The 15,569-nt window shown below is 39.7% G+C and overlaps 1 protein-coding gene across 9 annotated transcripts in view; it reads right to left on the bottom strand.

Moving 5' to 3' along the window:
- The window catches only part of SIK3 (SIK family kinase 3), a 301,246-nt gene that overhangs the window by 29,279 nt on the left and 256,398 nt on the right, over nucleotides 1-15,569 (bottom strand). For 7 of the 9 annotated variants that reach the window (XM_056794354.1, XM_001380826.5, XM_007494739.3 and 4 more), the window contains 7 exons: nucleotides 15,406-15,549; nucleotides 14,924-15,001; nucleotides 10,098-10,207; nucleotides 8,805-8,958; nucleotides 8,334-8,489; nucleotides 5,736-5,806; nucleotides 3,406-3,549 (listed from right to left, as the gene is read on the bottom strand). In XM_056794354.1, the coding sequence (XP_056650332.1) occupies nucleotides 3,406-3,549; nucleotides 5,736-5,806; nucleotides 8,334-8,489; nucleotides 8,805-8,958; nucleotides 10,098-10,207; nucleotides 14,924-15,001; nucleotides 15,406-15,549 (857 nt within the window). The remainder of the gene's footprint in view (nucleotides 1-3,405; nucleotides 3,550-5,735; nucleotides 5,807-8,333; nucleotides 8,490-8,804; nucleotides 8,959-10,097; nucleotides 10,208-14,923; nucleotides 15,002-15,405; nucleotides 15,550-15,569) is intronic. The other 2 variants (XM_007494738.3, XM_007494740.3) reach the window with 1 other exon arrangement.

Below are 15,569 nucleotides of genomic sequence, written 5' to 3'. Positions count from 1 at the left end.
TCAATGATTAGGGCTGGGATAGCACTTGTAAGGTCACCACCTGCCTTCCCTTCTAAATGCCTACTATGTGCTAGTCACTTGCAAAGTGGTTTACAGATATTATTTGACTCTAACAACATCTCTGGGAGATAGATGCCATTATGAATCTCATTTTACACAGGGAGAAACAGAGGCAAACAAAGGTTAACTGACTTGTCCAAGGTCCTAAAGCTGGTAAATCTCTGAGTCTGGATTTGAACTCAAGTCTTCCTGACTCTAGGCATTGTGTTCCCAGTTGCCTTAAGTGCATTTTAAGCACCTCTCACTTAGTGATTCTCCCACCCAGTCTGGATGATTAAACTTCATCCTACTATTGTCAAACCTGAACGAAAAGACAATAAGTTTCTATGGGATTTGAGGCTCTGCACCTGGCTTGATAGCTGAGAGAAAGATAGCCATGAGCTAAAACATTTGGCTACTCTGAAAAGAAACCTCTCAGAGAGGAGTAGAGCCTCTCATTCTCCAGGCTCCTCAGACTCTGCCCCCAGGTGGATGTAACTCTTCTGCATAGAGCTTGCTGCTCCTTACAGCTGCTGGCAGAGACAGCAGAGCCTTCACACTGAAGACAGACAAGAGCTTGGCTGTTGATAAGGCATGCCCAAGACAGCATTGGGGCCAAAGTTAATACCAACTTCTATTACCTAATCAGAAAGAGATGTTTATGAGTTTAAGGCATGCAGATAAAAGACTGCCAGGGCAGCATTCTCGCAGCCAGTGGATGGGATCAGGTTTCATATTCAGGGCAGGGATGACACCATTTTGAACTAAGTGATATGATCACCACCTCATTATGGACTGAAACAAAGCCACAGACAAGGAGGCAGGTTAGCAAAAGTTCAAACTCCAGACAGGGGAGGGGCTAGGAGGAATATGATGACTATGAGAAGATATAAAGGGGCTAGGTTTGGCAGGTGAGGAAATCCCCTTTCCCTCTCAGGACTGACTTTTATTTTAGAGAATTCCTATCTGAAGCTTGACACTGTTGTAGAAACCAATGAGTCTGTTTCAGTGTCATTATGAACACAAGGTTTACCAGTTCCAAAATCCAATTCTTTCCAAAAGGATATCCTTAATCATCTTTTATTTTCATTTTAACTCCAGGAAGAGGCTTTGTATGTAAGATTTACTACCAAAGACATCTTCATGGATTTAACTGTATTTTTACTTCCTTTCAAAACTTTATTAAGTTGACTCCCCAAAGTTATTAAAAGATCAAGCAAATCTTATTCACTCAGAAGGTCCTACCCTTACTGAGTCAAGAGACCAAATCAGTCTGGCTGTGTTCTCTGACAACCATGAAATATGCTTTGAAGACTGATTCTCTCAGGGAACAGTTCAATAGTTTAGCCAATGAATAGACTGATACTCAAACTCAACAGTCAACTTTAGACAAATCATTACTTCACCAATTTCAGAAGACTCAGGAAGCTGTTAATTTAACTTATTTTTAAATTATGTTCAGATGGGTAGGAAAGAATGAGGGTGAGTTAAAGGCACTATTCTCCACCAGACAGTAGGGACACAAGTTTTGGGGTGGGAGGAGAACCACAGACTTTTCAGACAGATCTCAGTTAGACCACCCCCCCTTGTTCTACCTCCAAGTTGAATTATGTCTAGATTACTCCAAAGGGATAGATATGTGAGGTGTTCTTTTCTTCTTTTTACTGACTACTCATTTTATTATTCGGGCGCTCAAGACTTTTGTCCTGGGCCTTAATTTTTCTCTGCTGTAAAATTTCTCTGGTGACTTAATCCAAATTTGCCCCAGACTCCCTCCCCCTATGTTGCCCTCTCCCCCAATTCAAACTGATTTAGCCCCCAAAACCTCTTGGACTATTCTAAAAAAGAACAATGCCATTTGAACAGAGAGATCTCTAGCAGGCAAGACTTCAGAACTGTATGTATAGTATAAACCAAATAAAAAAGACTTCGTTGTGTATCCTGGAGCCCATGAGATTTTCCTCAAATAATGTAAAAGATCTATGGGGATTTGGACAGGCACTGCCTATGGATATAGGTTAATTTTCATGTCTTCCTAATAAGGATACTTTCTCAGGAATTCAGAGAATCCAACTTGGATCTTGAAGTTCTCAGGCTAAAATGCAGTGTTTTGATGATAAAAGAAAACAGAAGTAACACATCTCATTTTTGGTAATGATAGAAGTCAGAGCTGATGAGCAAGGGGAAAAAGTGGTTACTTTTAATAAATTACTTCAAAGATTCCTTGATGAATGCAACTTTGCCCTAAGGGATTTCTATGAGAAGTTACTGCTGGGAAGAGGAGAGCTTATCATTCTTCCAGAGTTCCAGCGTGGCAATCAGACTGTCTTGGTCTGCTCAGAGTTCACTTGTTTCTGCTGATAACATCAATGCTCAGCTCAGCATAGCAGCTATCTATCTACAATAAAAAACACTCTTCTAAGCTTGCTAGTGTGAACTGGCTGCAAGATCTCATAGCAACGGTATGTCAACCTCGTTTCCTTAGAAACTGTCTTGACCTCACCAAGGAAGAATGCCAGATAAAAAGACTTAAGCAAAATAAAATGCTAGAGACCTGAAGTGGGTTTTAAAGCTTTGTCCATTGACTTGAGGCTGTCTCTTTGGGAAGCAATACTACCAAGTAGAAAGATGATCTTTCTGGAAGATCTTTCATTAGTCAAAATCATTCCTCTACAAAGCATATCCCATCTTCTTCCTGTCCCCCAATTTGACTTGAATTTAAGCTGTGTGTAGTTTCCTTAGAAAGTTTGATCTTGGGCATGCCTCCTCCTTCTTTTTTTTTTTTTTTAACTCCCAAAGAAACTGATTATAATTGAAAAGAGAGAGAGAAGATTTTCCTTTCAGAATACTGATATGATGATCTTGCAAATATGCAACAAAGGTGTTGTTCTGTTTTCCAAAGAGAAGTAAGTCTTCTTCCACATGTAGGCCTTGAATCACAGTATAACACTGTGAGATGATGCTTAAATGCTTACTTTTTTGCAGGAGATTGGTCAAAAGTCAGTTTTGCTGACACTGCCATCAAACTTCCATTATCAGACAGACTTTCTGGATAATTCTTCGGCTGGCAGGTCTTAAGTTTAATCTCGTCTCTGAGTCAATAGCTAGAATGCTAGGAATCAGCTGAAGACCACGAGGAGCTGTGCAATGTGCTTGGGAAAAGTGATGCTTGCATAGTTCAAAGACCAGCTGAAAAACTTTGCCCTTTTCACTATTCAAAGAAGGGAATTGATCCCATTTAAGTTCAAGATGGCAGGTGGCTTCTATTTGGAGCCCTGCTGTTTAACACCATCTGCTCCAAACTCAGTTGGATGGTGCCTGTCAGCTGAGCCTCAAGGATCTCACACAGCTCATGTGGCTACTCACCGATGCTGATCGGGTACCAGGTGAGGCGGCCAGACCCGGGCACGGAAAGGCTGCTGTCCTAGCTGCCGCTGCAGGTCCGGAGGAATCTCAGCTGTTGGGTTGGTCATGGCCAGTGTATGTCTTTTGGACCTATTTGCCAAGTATCTGCAACAAGCAGGAGCACATTTCATAATGAAAAAGAGAGATAGGAATATCCTCCAGCAAGAAGCATTAGAAGTTAATCCAAAGCACCACAAGGAAAAAATCGTGCTCTTTACTGCTCAAAAAGGTCTCCATGGCATAGATCTCTGAATTAGATGAAAGCAGAATGCATAGTTGGCCAAACTAAAATTGGCTCAATAGTTAAGTGGCTATTCAGCAGTAGCCACAGAAAGAAACAGTGAGCAAGCCTAGTAGCAAGACAAGAGAATCCAATTCTCTTCTTTATTCTGCCCAAGAAAAGAAACTTCTTTGATTTTAAACTTCATTTCTCTTTTCCGTATGATCTTTCAAAAGACTTAGTGAATAGATGCATCTCATAAAGAATAGGTAGGATATGAACAGAGGAGAGAGACTGAAAGCCCTAATATAATTCTATTTGATTAGTAAGGCTTTGGGCCTTTACTCATAGAAAGTGCATGGTTATATTTCAGTAAGCTACAGAAAATTAGGTGGATGGTAAAGAGTTCTTCATGTGAAGTTAAAGAGAGATGCTATTCCACATTTAAATTTTTTATCTGTTACTGAATCTATAGAGAAGAAAGTGATATTATGTTGAAGAAATAATCACTTTCTGGATGAGGAGATAAAAAGAAAGTTGAAAAATGAAAGTCTCAAAAGTTGGACAAGTCCCCAACTTCATAAAGTTTTTCCTCAAGGTCTTTAAGGGCTGTCATAAAAGGTGAAAATGTAATGATCCCTTAAAGTAATTTAAAGGTTTTCTCCAACTGTATTACAGATGAAGGGTTGGAGAAAGGGAGTGATATTCCTTCTTGTTTCAGAAAAGCTGACAGTCATGTTTTCTTGCAAAAGTGTATCTAAAGAGGAAAGAAAGTGGGAGAGCAGGAAATGAAGTCCAAAGAGTGGATAAAAGAATAAAAGAAGGTGCTTTAAGGAAGGAAGACCTTATTAAGGAAGGTCACCTCTAATTTCTCTTCTATCATAGACGTAGCATGACCTTTCTAAGAAAGTCTATCTGATCAGCAGCAATTGTTTGCAACACCTCAGGAAAAAAATAGAGAAAATCCAGTTGCAAAGACTCCCCTTGGAAATCAGTGATCCCTACTCATATCTACACAACAGTAAAGGACTACCTCACTCTGTGTTCTTCCCAGGTTCCCTTCCCAACTTCAGACCCAGAATAATCCTGCCTTTGCACACAAACATGAAGGATAGAAGTGTGCAATAGCTAACAGCGCTAACGGTTTCCATGAAAAATGGTCTTCTTTCATTTTTAGCTACTTTGTATTTTTAAGCTAGAGAGCAAGTCAGTTAACAGACAGCCGGGTAATTAGTGGTATGGTAACTTGCAAAAGGAGCAAGCCATTAGTAGTTTAATATCTATTTGAGAAAGACACCCACACTTGCCCAAAGAGCCTAAGAAAATAACTTTATTCCAGTTTCCCTTAGGGAAAATATACTATCTTGAACACTGTCCATATTTCCATAAAAAACTGAGAGCTCTAACCCTGCTCCATTCCCTGGGCTTGTGAGGTGGCATATATAGAGCTAGAGGCACCGAGATAAAACAAAATAAAGTACACATGAAAGGCACTGTATGTAGCTTTCTGTGATCAAGCATCTAATCCAGGCTTGCAAACAATAAAAGTCTGTATCTCTGTCTGAGATTTCTGAGGGGTGCATCTTTCACGGCATAAGGGGTCAGAAAGAGCAAACAGCAAATAACATGAGGGACATATTTTCTCTGGACAGAAGCAACCAATGCCAGTGGTACCATGAGCACACTGACCAGGATTGATTTAAACCAACATCTCCAATTTCTGTCAGTAAAAAGTACAGGTTATTGGTATATGGCAGGAGTCTTGTTGAGCCTTATGAACACCATTGATGGTTCATTGGAAGGTGGATGAAAAGAGGAAGAGGGACTGTATAGGCAGGAAGAGTAAAGTGCTTATGAGTTACTGCTGTCCAATGACTCTTGTGGAAATTACATTTCCTGGGCCATCTTCTTATTTCAGTGTCGGGAGGAATAGGCCCCATCTTGCATACACAGAGACCACAGTCGTGTCAAAGACTACACTGGTCCATAACCTTGGTCAAAGGTGGCCTTTTGTTGCCTGCAGAAGAACTTGCCAAGGATGTTCTGCAAGCATTGCCAGATGTCACATTACCTCTGTACAGCTTCCTGATCTGGCTCCCCATCGGAGCTTTCCTCATCCACAGGGGTAACAGCTGGGACTGCCTGAAGAAAAACAAGAATGCTAAGTACATGAAAGTTATTTGGCAACTTTTCTCCTTCACCAAACCGGACTCCTAGGGTAGTCCTTCTATAAAATTTCTAGGCTAAAACTTTCTCCATGAACTTCTGAGTCTCTGTTCACCTGCACACTTTTTATGCACTTACTTAAGCCCTTCTTAAAGGAAACACCTAAATCTTTATTTTGGATCTAAACTCAGTAAGAGAGATTCATGGGATATAAGGATAATCAGCAAAGCCAGAATAATATAATAATTTACAGCTGTCAATACTTCACAGTTCACAAAATGGGGTAAGTAGTCCAAGAATTTTTAATTCCATTTTACAAATAAAGAAACTGAAGTCTTGAGATTTTATTTTATTTATTCATTTTTAAAACCCCTACCTTCCATCTTGGAGTCAATACTGTGTATTGGTTCCACAGCAGAAGAGTGGTAAGGGCCAGGCCATGGGGGTTAAGTGACTTGCCCAGGGTCACACAGTTGGGAAGTGTCTGAGGCCAGATTTGAACCTAGGATCTCCTGTCTCTAGGCCTAGCTCTCAATCCACTGAGCCAACCAGCTGCCCCTTGTTCTGAGATTTTAAATCGCTTGTTTGTTATAGAGCTAGTGGGCAGTAGGACCTGGATCCAAATCTAAGACTCCTCTTCATTTCACTACATTCTAAGTAAGGGAAAACAAAAAAAAGAAATGACTGGTCTGACCAAGAAATAATTGGATTATTGATCCAAATTTTACTTATTCAGATCAGTTTAAGATATATCTCCTCCATGACATTTTTATTGACTATTCTCATCACTGTTCATCTCTCCCTTCTTTGAAACCTTAAGAATATATATGCTACCCTTTGATCCAACAATACCGCTGCTGGATTTGTAACCTAAAGAGGTAATAAGGAAAAACACTCACAAAAATATTCATAGGTGCGCTCTTTGTAGTAGCAAAAAATTGGAAAATGAGGGGGTGTCCCTTAATTGGGGAATGGCTAAACAAATTGTATATGATGGTGATGGAATATTATTGTGTCAGATGATCTGGAGGCTTTCCATATGAACTGGGAGAACCAATAATGAACTGATGCAGAGTGAGATGAGCAGAACCAGAAGAACTATGTACACAGGAAGTAAAACATTGTGGAAAAATTAAATTGTAATAGACCTTGCTACTAGTAGCTATACAACAAGCCAGGACATTCCTGAAGGACTTATGTAAAAGAATGCTATCCACATTGAGAGAAAGAACTATGGGACTAGAAATGCAAAGGCAAAACATATGGCATCACTTATCACATGCATATATGGTTATGGGATTTGGGGTTTAGGCTTCATTTCATTTCATTTATTTATTTGTTTGTTTATAGGACCCTTACCTTCTATCTTGGAATTAATACTGTGTATTGGTTCCAAGGCATAAGAGTGGTAAGGTTAGGCAGTGGGGGTTAAGTGACTTGCCCCGGGTCTCATAGCTGGGAAGTGTCTTGAGGCTAGATTTGAACCTAGGACCTCCTCTCTCTAGGCCTGGCTCTCACTCCACTGAACTACCCAGCTGCCCCTGGGGTTTAGGCTTTAAAAAGATTGCTCTATAGCAAAAATGAACAATATGGAAATAGGTATCAAATGGTAACATTTGTAAAACTCAGTGGAATTGCTTGTCGGGTCTGGGAGGGAGGAGAGAAGAGGGGAGAGAAAGAAAATGAATTATGTATATGTGGAAAAATATTTAAAAAGAAAAAATCTGTATGCTTTATTTCAATAAATAACCATCTATATCTTTACACAGTATTTTAAAGGCTTTATGTGCTCTTATCTCTCCCACCTGGATTTTAAGTCCCTGAAGCATAGCAGTCAGTCCCCATTGCACTTAGCATATTATTTCACGAACAGTTAACACTCAGATATTTCTTGAATGAGTGAATGAGATTATATGCCAGGAAAATAATTTAATAAAACTCAAGTTCAAAGGAGAAAAATAATTTGAAGTTGAAAATACTAAGAACAAAGGCACTAAGGAGGCAAGAGAATTAGGGAAGAGACTGTAATGATCACCAAGGATGATTATCATGTGATTCTAAATTGCATCACAGAGGTGAATACTTTGGTGGGCAGGAATTTTCAGAAATCAGTTTTTAAAAACTGAAGGGAACTATCACATTCAACTAACTACTAAAATGCTGATTTCCAGTAAAGGGCTGTGAGCTGAGCTGTTTAGAATAGAAAAAGAGGTAGGGGTATAGCTTAAACAGACTTGGCACATTAGGAACCAGTTCACTGGCTCACAGAAAGAAGATGGAACTCTCCCAGGCAGAGCTCAGTTTAGGAAGAAGTTAGGCAATAATCAGAGAGAAATTATTGGGATAAACAGGATAAAAAATTTAGAATTATCAAGAATCATAAATCTTATTTAAAAATGGAAAAGAATCCAGAAATGCGGATTGAGAGAGTTTTAGAACACTATTTTTATATGAAAGACCCCTGAAAAGGCAGTGATCCACCTGGGTCTGAGTTGCTACTCACTGGTGTCATGGTGACAAGAGGGGAGGGTCCCCTTGGGCGCTTCAGCAATTGTTGGGCATGCAGCTGGATGTTGGCTCCTCCATCTGATGCCCGCCGGCCAAGGGGGCCCATTCCATTCAGCAACTGTAGAGTGGGAGGCTGTAGCAGGGACTGCTCCTACCAAGGACACAGTGGAAGTGGTTTGATGGGATGGGGAAAAAGTGGAGGAGGGAAAAACTTTAATTTATCCTTATGAAATTCAAGGCTCTTTTGATCATGGTTTAGAGGGAATTCTAGCTCTTCCCTATATTCCTTACAAATCTCTCTAAACCCAACTACTTAGAAAGGAAAATACTCCTTATTCAATGGGAAATCATTTTAAGTCCCAGAAACCATAGGAGTCTCAAAGGAGCTCTAGTTAAAAACTAGTTAGCTTTTCTAGGTAGCTTCTCAGAGATGTCTTAATTATTTTTTTTTCTCTTGTCCATATACCTTGTACTCTAACTGCCCAGTTGGTTGCAAATTTTGCATAGGGAGTAGGTTGTGCACGAAATTCATGTTAGGGGCCACCTGGAGGAATGGAGCCTGGGGGCTGACCCGAGGAAAGCCAGGAAGGAGCTTCTGAAGATCTTCTGTGACTTCCGTGCTGGCAACAAACAGAATAAAAGAGAAATTCAGTTAGACTCTTATTCAGAGCATCTTCTATGTGGAAAAAGGCAACCCTGGTATTAGGGAGACAAAATTTGAATCCACCTCTGACCCTATCTCTTTCATACTATGAGAAAGTTTAGTAGCCTGAGAGCCTCATAGTGTTGTTATGAGGAATAAATGCAATAAGGTGTGTAAAGGGCTTTGAGAAACAAAGTTCTCTCCAAATGTCAGCTATCACCATTATCTCTAAACAATGACAAAGCTAAATTCATTTCTATTTCCCATAGCTTTTATCTTTCTTTCTGGGAAATGTAGAAATCAAAAAGAGCAAAAGCTCATTGTGTCTGGGGATAGATATTAACTGCTAACTCTTCAGGCAAAACTACCCTTCCTTTCTCAAGAAAGCACTCTGGCTGTAGCCAGCATCAGGTTGGTTTCTAAAGTTTCAGAGGTGAATAGAAACTTTCTAGAGGATGCAGGCCGTTCACTGTAAACAATGGCTACCCTATATAAGGGCTGACCCACCAGGGGAAGAATGTAATTATGCTTGTCAAGGATGCTGAGGAAGAGAAGCACTACATATTTGGGGTTGTCATGCTACAATAGAAGCTTTTACAACAAACTTTAAAATAAATTTGTAGAAGGTGAGCTGACATTTTTAAAAATAAGCATGTCTTATCTATATGACTTCTATAGGCTTTGTAAATACAAAGGGAACTACTCATAAGCAACTATAACTATCATCTATGTTTACACCATTATTCTTTGAGTTGCAAATTTTAAATGTGAGAAAACTTAGTATCACAACGGGAATTAAACCCATCTTAACTCTCAGGGAGTAAAGGGGATGGGAAGAGAATATTGATGAATCTTATTTTTATGCAGGCAGTGAAAGAAAGGAACTTGTAGTATTTACAATAGTAGGACATATAAGGTTGTCATAAAGTGGTAGGATATAGGGAATGAGTATGCCACTCTCTAGGTGGATTCCTTGATATACAGTGGGGCAAGATGACATGTAATCTTTCCTGGAGGACACTAATGAGGAAGAAGAATGTTCACTGAAAAAATGCATCATTGTAGGGAGAAATCCATTTCCTTGGTGTATATAGAGCAGCTGAGTCACATACTCACCGGGGATCAGCGACGCCCACTGTGTGCCTCCTCATTGAAAGGTACCTGACCAGAGCTTCAGGGGATGGTTCTTCACCTTCATCACTGTCCAAGTTCATTGTTCCATCCGTCTGAAATAGGAAGTATAATCAAATTGAAAGAACAAAAGACTTGGCTCATACCCCTTCTTCTGACAAAGACATACATAATAATTCTAAATGGTCAGTTATTAAGCACTTATTATGTACCAAGTACTAGAAATCTCAAGAAAGCTAAAATGGTGGCCCCTACCCTCAAAGGAGTTCATTTTCTAGTTGGAGAGATAAGATACAAACAAATATTTATATATAAGTTATAGAAGCAGTAGAGGAAAGATCAGGAGGTAGAGAAGAGACTGAGAAAAGCTCTTGTAGAAGGTGGGATTTGAACTGAAGTTGTGAAGGAAGCAAGGGAAGTTGTGTCCGGAGGCAGGGCTGAAGAAAGAGGGAGAGCATTCTAGGCATGGGAAATAGCCAGTAAAAAGTCAGAGACAGGAAATGAATCGTCCTGGGAGAAAAATATTAAGTAGGCTCTCATAGATGGATTGTGGATTACATATCAGGGAGAGCAGTGTAAGAAGACTAGAAGAGTAGAAAGGGAACAATTGATTATGGTCTTTATAAATGAGGTAGAATATTTTATAATTTGATCGTTGAGGTAATAGGTAGTCAGTGTATTTTAAGGAATAGGATAATGGCAACTAAATGGAGAATACAATAGAGTGGGAGAGTAGAGGTAAGAAGTCCAACCAACAGGCTGATTCAATCATCCAGATGTGCGGTTATGAAAGCCTATAGCAGAGTAGTATCTGTGTGAGGGGGGAGAAAGGGACAAATGCACTGACATGACAAGATCTGAAGGAAGATTGGATATGTGGTATGAGTGAGGAGTTAAGGATGACATTGAGTGTTATAAGCCTATGTGACTGGGAGGATGGTGGCACCCTATTCAATAATAATAAGAACATTTGGAAGAGCATTGGGTTTAGAGTAAAAGATAATGGGTTCTGTTTGGGACATTCTGAGTTTGAGATTCTATGGAATATCCTGTTCAAGGTATCCAAATGGAAGTTGGTGATGTGGGATTGGCTCAGGAGAGACAAGGGCCAGACATCTATCTTTATAAAGATCTCTTTTTGTCTAGTCTCTCATAATCGTCTGTCAAGAGATGATAATTGAACTCATGGGAGCTGATGAGATTACTAAGTGACATAGCACAGAGTAGAGTATGTTAAGTATTATTGTATCATGGGCATCTTTGGAAGTCTGGTGAAGCCTAGGAACCTTTTCTCAGAATCAAGCTTTTAAAGGACTGAAAGAAAAACTACCAAAAGTTAGAAGAAAGTGAAAATAAAGATGTAATTTTTTTTCCTATTCAAGTTCAAGGATATAGAGAAAGCTCAAGAGGAGCCAGGCCTAAGCACTGGAGTACACAAATAGTTAATGGTCCTGAGCTAAATGAAGATCCAGGGAAGGAAACTGGGAAAGAATAGTCATGTAAGAAGAGAATCAGAAGAAAGGCAGTGTCATGAAAACTGGGAGAAGTATGTTGGAGGGAAGGGCAATAGTGTGAGAGACAGTAGATAAATCAGGGAGGAAGAGAACCCTTGGTACTTTTGCCAATTGAAGCAAAGGTGTCAAACTCAAATAGAAATGGTCCCCTGAAGGCTCCATAAAGATTTAGAAAACCTCAAATTAACATTATCTAAGTTGAATTATATTCTGATTTGTTTTGTTAAAAATTTCCTAATTATATTTTAATCTGATTCAGTTCACAAAGAGGAATTTTCCAGGCAAAGAAAGCCATCTTGGAATGGAAAGATCACTTGACAACTTTGGAGAGATTGATTCCAAGAGGGTGAGCAGAGATGAAGTGGAGGTACCTAGCCTAGATAGCTTTCTCAAGAGGGGAAGACAAGAATTCTTTTTAAAATATAGCTCTGGTACCACTTTCTACAAGAAGCCTTTCCTGATCCTGTCAACTGCTTGAGTCCCCCTTTCACACTACCTAAAATTTAGCTATTTGTGCTTAATAAAGATTTGTTGCCTGGAAAATATATGCTATCTACTGATGTGCTATAGATGCAGCATCAGGAAAGGCCTCCCATAGAAGGTGCAACTTGTGTGAAGGAAGCCAGGGAAACTGAGAAGCAAAGAGGGATGGGCATGGCATTCAGACATGGAGAAGAGCCTGTACAAAAGCCAAGAGATAGAGAAAAGGTTGTGCATGAGGACCAAGTAGTCCAGTGCAATGGTGTCACAGAGTGAAGGCAGGGCAGGGAAAGGAGAAGTGGTTAAGGAGATTAGAAAAAGAGGAAAGGGATAAGGTTAGGAATTACTTTATGTTAAACAGAGGTGAAAGGGGAGTGACAGGAACTCATTTTGTAGGGAGTATAACATGGTCAGACCTACAACCCAAAGGCTAGAGGTCTGGAATGGTGAGACCAAGAGGCAGATGACAATTAAAAGACCACTACAGGGGGCAGCTGGGCAGCCCAATGGATTGAGAATCAGGCCTAGAAATGGGGGTCGTGGGGGGATGGTGTCCTAGGTTCAAATCTGGCCTCAGGCATTTCCCAGCTGTGTGACCCTGGGCAATTCATTTACCCCCCATTGTCTAGCCCTTACTACTCTTCTGCCTTGGAACCAATACATAGTACTGAAGGTAAGGGTTTTAAAATAAATTAGTATAAAGGACCACTACAATATTTTTGAAGAAAGGCAATGAGGGCCTAAGCTGGTACAGTAGTGTCTGTGTGTGAGTGGAGAGACGGGAATGCATATGTGAGATGTTGTAAAGGTAAAAATGACAACATTTACCAATGGTTTAGTTATATATGGTGACTGCAAGTGCAGTTGTCAAGGACGATACTGAGGTTGTAGTCCTGGGGCTCTCAGAGATTGAGGACATATTAGTCAGGAATGGGGAAGTAGGCAAGACAGGAGGGTTTTGGGAGAAGGATCATAATTTCTGTTTTGAATGCACTGACCCAGAGACTGATGTCTCTAGGGCATCTAGTTTAAAATGTCTAATCAGCAGCTGATAATTTGAGACCAGAAATCAAGAGAAAGGTAAGGATAGGATAAATAAATCTGAGAACTATGTGCATAGAAATAATGACAGACTCTCTGGAAGCTAATGAGATCACTAAGAAAGATGATATAGGGCAAAAAGGGAAGAGTGCTCAGGACAGAGTTTTGGGGGATACCCACAGTGAACAGGTATAAATCATGAAGAAGCAGTCAGAATGACTGGAAGACAGGAAATAGTGTCACAAAAACCAGAAGAGAAGAGACTATCCAGGAGAAGGTGGTCAATAGCATCAAATAATGCAGAGAAGTAAAGAAGGATCAGGGTTGAGGGTTTAGGGTTAATCTGCCAATTAAAAGATCATTGCAATTCTGAAGAGTAATTTGAGAAGTTTCAATTGATTAATCAGATTAGAAGCCAGTATACAGAGGGTTTAAAAGTGAAAGAAAGAAATGGAAGCGCCTTCTTTTTAGATTACTTTCTCAAGGAATTTCAAATGAAGAAGAGATATATATGATAGATTAACCCATTATTGAAGAAGCTGTGAATTGATCCACCTGTTAGGCAAATTAGGACCACTACTTAGAAGTCACTAAATTGTGCATACCCTTTGACTTAGCATATACCCCAAAGAGATCAATTATAAAGTAAAAGGAACCACATGTAGAAAAATATAACAACACTTTTTATGAGAAAAACTAACTGGAGAAATAATGCATACTCATCAACTGGGGAATGGCTGAAACAAATCTTTCTGTAAGAAATGATGAAAGGGACAGATTCAGAGGACCCTGGAATGACCTGGCATGGATATAGTATGAAACTGACTGAACCAGGAAAATAATCTATCCACTGACAATGACTACAATATCAGGAGGCAAAACAACTTTGAAAGGCTTAACTCAATAGGAAGAGTATATTGTCTTGGACCTAGATTCAAATTCTGCCTCAGATATTTAAAAAAAGAAAACAAACCCTTACCTTCCCGCCTTAGAATCAATACTGTGTATTGGGTCCAAGGCAGAAGAGTGCTAAGGGCTAGGCAATGGGGATTAAGTGACTTGCCACACAGCTAGGAAGTGTCTGAGGACAAATTTGAACCCAGGACCTCTCCCATCTCTATACCTGGCTCTTCATCCACTGAGTCACTTAGCTGCCCACTGCCTCAGATATTTTAATAGCAGTGTGATCCTAGGCAAGTCACATAACTTATTTGCATTTTCCCTATCCTTAAAACCAGTGGGCTATATTTCATTCTGGCCAGCTCTAAATCTTAATCTTATGACTGACAAATGTAATGATCAAACATGATTCCAAAAGACAGATATCCCCTTCTTTGTAAGAATGTAAATGGATTAAATGGACAAAATGAGACAAATATTTTTAGATACAACCAATATGAATTTGTTTTGCTTAATAATATTTATCTGGTATAAGGGAGGGTTCTTGTTTTTGGAGGGAGAGTTAAAGGAGAAGGGGATTGTGAAGAAAGAAAACAGGAAAAGAGCACAAATGAAATACTTTAAAAATATGCCAAAGAGAACGGAAGTCTAAAAGGGGATAGTAGTATTGGCATTATCATGATAAATTTAAGATGTAGTTTAAAAATGAAAGATTATGAGCCATAGAGATTCATGATTTCAATATATCATTTCTTTTTTGATATATGGAAATGTCCATGTTTATTGATATTTGTCAAATTATCATTTTTCTAAAAAGAAAATTTGGGAGAAGAAAAAACAAAACAAAACTGGAGCCCACCAGAGATAGCTACTTGCCTCCACAATTTGGTTTTCTGGGTTGATAAGCTGCACCTGGGGAACGTTGATGCTTACAGTGGTACCTGCTTGCTCCGCCTAGAAAACAGGGCACACATTTGAGTGTATGCACACCGATGCATCTTAATTAGTGGAGTAAAAGAATATCTTTTTTCCTAAAGCTTTCATTACAATGTCTAACCCTCTTGCTACTTAAATCTTGGATGCTAGAAACTACTAAAAGGAAATTATCTTCAAGAGGAAACTTCCTCCCAATTATATTGAAAATGATATCCTGTAACCAAATATAATGTTAGGTGCCAAGCCTTTGACCCCCCTCTTCCAAAAGAAGAGCACTAGATCTTCCTTTCCACTCTGTAAAGGAAAAGATGGTCTATGGCATGGGGGAAAGGGAGGGGAGGTTAATATGAGTGGGGGAAAGGAGAGAAGTAGGCTAAAAGTGTTGCCTATTCTAGACTAGTAACACTAAGGTTACTGCTCACCTGGATAGCAGCTGGTGCTGGGAAGGTCATGGTCCGTGGTACACTGGGAGGTGCTCCAATACGCAGGTTCTTATGTCTCTTAAGTCGATCACACAGTAGGCTATAGATTGCACTGTAGTGATCATAGGCATCTGTCCTTAGTGACTGCCAAGAGAACAGGAAAA

This window comes from Monodelphis domestica, chromosome 4, assembly GCF_027887165.1.
Source record: "Monodelphis domestica isolate mMonDom1 chromosome 4, mMonDom1.pri, whole genome shotgun sequence".
Lineage (NCBI taxonomy): Eukaryota > Metazoa > Chordata > Mammalia > Didelphimorphia > Didelphidae > Monodelphis > Monodelphis domestica.
This window is presented reverse-complemented; position numbering and strand designations above follow the sequence as displayed.